The sequence below is a fragment of the Bison bison genome, unplaced genomic scaffold (genome assembly GCF_000754665.1).
Source record: "Bison bison bison isolate TAMUID 2011002044 unplaced genomic scaffold, Bison_UMD1.0 scf7180017864280, whole genome shotgun sequence".
Classification (NCBI taxonomy): domain Eukaryota; kingdom Metazoa; phylum Chordata; class Mammalia; order Artiodactyla; family Bovidae; genus Bison; species Bison bison.
This window is the reverse complement of record NW_011494852.1, coordinates 6236144-6240613: the sequence shown is the minus strand read 5'-3', so window position 1 is coordinate 6240613 and position 4470 is coordinate 6236144. Positions and strand designations below refer to the sequence as shown.

The window sequence follows — 4470 nt, the reverse complement described above, 5'->3', positions numbered from 1 at the left end:
CAGTATTCTTGCCTGGGAAATCCCATGGACAGAGGAGCCTGGTGGGCTACAGTCCATTGGGTCACAAAGAGTTAGACACAACTCAGTGACTAAACCACCACCACCTCTTAGGATAAAGAAGGTGGGATAATGACTTTACAACTAAGCAGCTGAGACTTTCACTTTCATACCTAAATTGAACTCGACCATTATCTTGCCCACTTCTCCTGGCCTCTGCTCCTCTCACCCTGGTCCTGTGCACCACTGTCTCCCCTGGACCATTCTAGCAGCCTCCTCCCTGTCTCCAAGCCTCCCCCCTGCCGCCTCCACCAGCCCACCAGGATCTGTCCCCACAGGCAGCCAAAGGGAACCTGTGAATAACTGAGTCAGGTCACATCTGCTGTGACATAGAAGCTCCAAGCTGCCATGTTGGAGACTTCCTGTAGCTTCATGTCACTCAGGGTGAACAGCAAAGTCCATGCAATGGCTTGCAAGGTCCCAGAGATCTTCCCTGTCACCTTTACCCCTTCTTTCACCTTTCTGTCTCCTAAGCACCCTCCTGCTCTTGCTCCTCCCCCTCTCCAGCTCCCTTGACATCCCTCAGATTTACCAGACATGCTCCTCCCTCAGGGCCTTGCACGACTGTCCTTTTTACCTGGAATGCTCTTCCTACAGACATCCCCAGGACTCCCTCACCTTCAGGGCTATTTAAATGCCAGCCTCCTCCATGGGGCCTCCCTGACCACCAAGGCAATAACTGTCTGTATCCCCCATCTTCACTTTATTTTTTCTTTATAGGATATATCATTTCTTAGTGGTAAAGAACCCACCTGCCTATGCAGGAGACATAAGAAACACGGGTTCGATCCCTGGGTTGGGAAGAGCCCCTGGAAAAGATCATGGCAACCCACCCCAGTATTCTTGCCTGGAGAATTCCATGGACAGAGGAGCCTGATGGTCTATAGTCCATAGGGTTGCAGAGAGTCAAAGAGTTGGACACGACTGAAGTAACTCAGCATGTATGCATATATCATTTCTAATATGTTATCTCCTTCATTATATCTTATCTCCTTCACTAACATGCTATCTCCTTCACATGTTGTCTCCTTCACTATAAAGTTCACAAGTTCCTTGTGGGAAAGAAATTTTCTGTTCACTGTTTTATCCCCAGCACCTAGAACAGGGCTTGGTGTACAACAAGTGTTCAGTAAATGTACTTGTGGAGTGATTGGATGTATAAAATTCAGCCAGAGGGTCTGCTTGGGACTAAAGGATGAGAAGGGGAAAGGAGGATTTGTCTGGTCTGGTGACTCAGGAAGGTGAGCGGATGGGGTGCATCAATGCAAATAAAGAACAGAGGCTGAGACTTTGTCACAGACATTTCTTGGAGCCGATATCTCATGCCCCCTCCCCCAATGACAAGGCTGGTCTTCGGCCCCCATCCTCCCCCACTACTTCAGCCTGCACTGATAACAATATTGAGGTCACAGACTGGCTTAGAATCAAGATCAGGAAGATAAATGTCGAGGTGCCTCCCCCAAGCCTGGGGGCCAAGCATCCAATCTGAGGGGCAAGCAGCTGGGAAATTGGGCCTGGGGGCTCCAGGGTTTGAGGTCTTCCTGGCTCCCAGGGTCATCCCTCCATGCACCCCTGATTTAGGGGTGATGAAGAGTAATCATGGATCAGAGGTGGGTATTAGCAGGGAGCAGGACTGGGAGACCTGGGAGAGGCGGTGCTGGGAGGTGGGAGCCAGGGAACCTTCCCCCAGCCCCCACCACTTCATCCACAGATCCCACAGCACCTTACAGCACTCTGGTCCCCTGTCCCACCCCTCCCCAAAACGAGGTAGGTTAAGAATGGAGCTTCCCCCCGCCCACCACGGAAGGGAGGAGACCGAGGCACAGAGAGGGGGATGGGGACCCAGGCTGCCCCAGCCCCTCGTCCCTCCGCCCTCAGCTCTGGTGGGTCTGACACTGATGAGAGCTGGGCAGAGTGGGGATGGGAGGGACACCCCTCATTTCTCTCACCCATCCCAGGGTCTGGTTGAGAGAGCTGAATCTCACAGGTTCCGGATGTAATAAATAGTTAATAATTTAAAGGAAGTGACAGGAGGATCCATCCCTCTGGCCCCCTTGACCTATCCCTTGAACCCCCACAAGGCCATCCAGGTCTGGGTAATGAGGAAAGGTAAGGGCACACTTCAAGATGCCTAGGACCAGATTTAGGTCCCAAGCCCAAACAACATTGAGATTGTGTTGCTCCAAGACCGTGATCTCCCCCATGCAGGCTGTCAGATCCGTGGTACACTAGAAGTCCCATTCCATTGAAGAGAAAGTGATCTTGGAATCCCCTTTTCCCAGAAGAGGAGTCTCAGAAGGCCATGAACCAGGCTTTCAAACTTTCTGAAACAACCCCCAACTCTGAGATGGACGTGAAGGGGTTAACAGAGGGGCAGAACATGAAAGGCTTGGACTAAGGCTAGGACTCAACGTTGGGCTTGGGAGAGAGTCTGCAAGGCTGGGAATTGTGTGGGTGTGGGTGTGTATAGGTGTGAGTGTGCAACCACGGGCATTTGTGCCAATAGAGCCATATCTAGTTGCCTTTGTGCAACTTACACAAATGCACACCTTCCTCTGAAGGCACAGCATGGCCAGCCCCACTCACAGCCTTGGCTGTGAGCCTTTGTTTAGTGAACAGCCTGCACACTCATCTATGGCAATGCTAGTTCCTAGATATGGGAGCAGGGAAGCTCTTGGGTGGTCCTGGAATCCAGTAACATTAGCTCAAAATGTTTTTTTTTTTTTCCCTTTAGGGTAAAGGGTAGTTCTGTATGATACTGAGAGCTTGGGCCGGGGCTCTTAGGACTAGAATTCTGAGAGTGTGGGACCTTGGGGTTTCAGGGGCCTGTGGACAGCAGGATTCAACGGGCAGCAGGTCTCAGGAGATGCACAAGCTGGGCCTGGAAATTATCAGGCTAGAGAGCTTGGAATCCAAAAAAAATCTGGGATCTGAAGGTGTGAAAGTCCCAGGGCACCTCAGATTTGTTTCTGGCATGGAGGGGCCAAGGTCTTGGGTCAGGGACAATCCCAATACTGTGTAGGCTTGAGTTCTGAATTTGGAGGGTCAATGGCACCTTAGGGTCTTGATGGAGTGCTCTTAAAGCACTCTGGGGCCGCTCAGGGGCAAGGGGTCAGAGGTCTGAGTTGCCATGAATGTCCCATCTTCTGGGAACTGGGCTCCTAGCCTTTTGGGGACTGGGAATATGTGGGTACAAAGAAGCTGAAGATTCCAGGATGATCTGGGGCTTGAAATCCAAGTCCAAGGAGGTTTGGAAGAAGAGTATCTGAAGGGCTGGGACCCATGTCTTAGACCCTGAGGTACTGGTGGCCTTCAGTCCTAGATCAGTCCTATATATATAGGACTTCAGAGTTCTATATATGGAATTGAAAATTCCTGGGAACACCAGCTTGGGATGGGTGGGTCTACAGAGGTCTTTGATCCTTGGCTCACAGAGCATCTCGGAGTCTGACTTCTGGATCTTGGGCCATGTGCATGTGGGAAGGAGGGCTCTGAGGTGGATCTCCCAAGTCATTTGGGTGAGAGAAGAGCCGTTTGAGCACATCCAAGGACTCAGGGCATCTTAAGAGGATTTGGTGTCTAAGAAGTCCTGGGGCTACAAGAACATCTTAGATACAGGTACCCCAGGTTTTAGGTGCATTCAAGAATCATTGGGGGGTGATTCCAGGTACTATGATTTAAGATCTGGGAGTAACTGTATACAGGTAGGGTCAGGTTCTGGCCACTCTTAATTATTGGGCTGTAATCTGACGGGGTTCATGGTGCCAGGCATGACGGGGGTCTAGGTTGGTAATTTGAACAGGGAGTCAGGATGAGCCCGGCTCTCAGGGATCTGTGTGCTCCCTGCCTGCCTAGGGTGAAGAGTCTGGGGATCCCTGGAATCTCCTTAGTCTAGGTCGGGGTGGGGGTTGAGAACAGGAAGCCAGAACTCAGGGTGCCTGGAACCTCTTGGACAGACATCCCAATGAAGCTGGTTCTGGGGTCTCTCAGTCCTACATTTGGGGTCCAGGTTTCAGGTCTGGGGTCTCTCAATCCAAACTCAAGCTCCAAGTTCCGGGTGTGCCTAGGTTTGGGTTTGGGGTCCGAACGGAGTCCGGGGTCCTGGACCCTCAATTTGGGGTCCTCGGTCCGGCTACCGGACCCATCAGGCCGTTCTCACCGCGCAGCCTCTTCGTGGCGACCTCCACAGCCGGCGCAGCCGCATCGCGCCGCGACCCAGTGGCATGCACGCAGGGGCGCGTAGCAGCAGAGGCAGGGCACCGCGAGCGAGAGGGCAGCCAGCGCGGCCCAGCGCGCGGCGGGGCGCGGGTGGCCCGGCTCGCAGGCGCATGGGTCCGAGAAGTCGCCCTCGGCATCCGACAGGCAGTGGTAGAGCAAACTCTCAGCGCACCACAGGCAGCTGAGACGGCGCAC

General features: G+C 52.9%; 1 protein-coding gene across 1 annotated transcript in view; it reads right to left on the bottom strand.

The window, feature by feature from the left end:
• Nucleotides 1–4212: 4212 nt before the first annotated feature.
• Nucleotides 4213–4470, bottom strand: part of SPRED3 (sprouty-related, EVH1 domain containing 3) — a 6171-nt gene continuing 5913 nt past the window's right edge. The window contains exon 8 of the mRNA XM_010849312.1: nt 4213–4470. Within this exon, the coding sequence (XP_010847614.1) occupies nt 4213–4470 (258 nt within the window).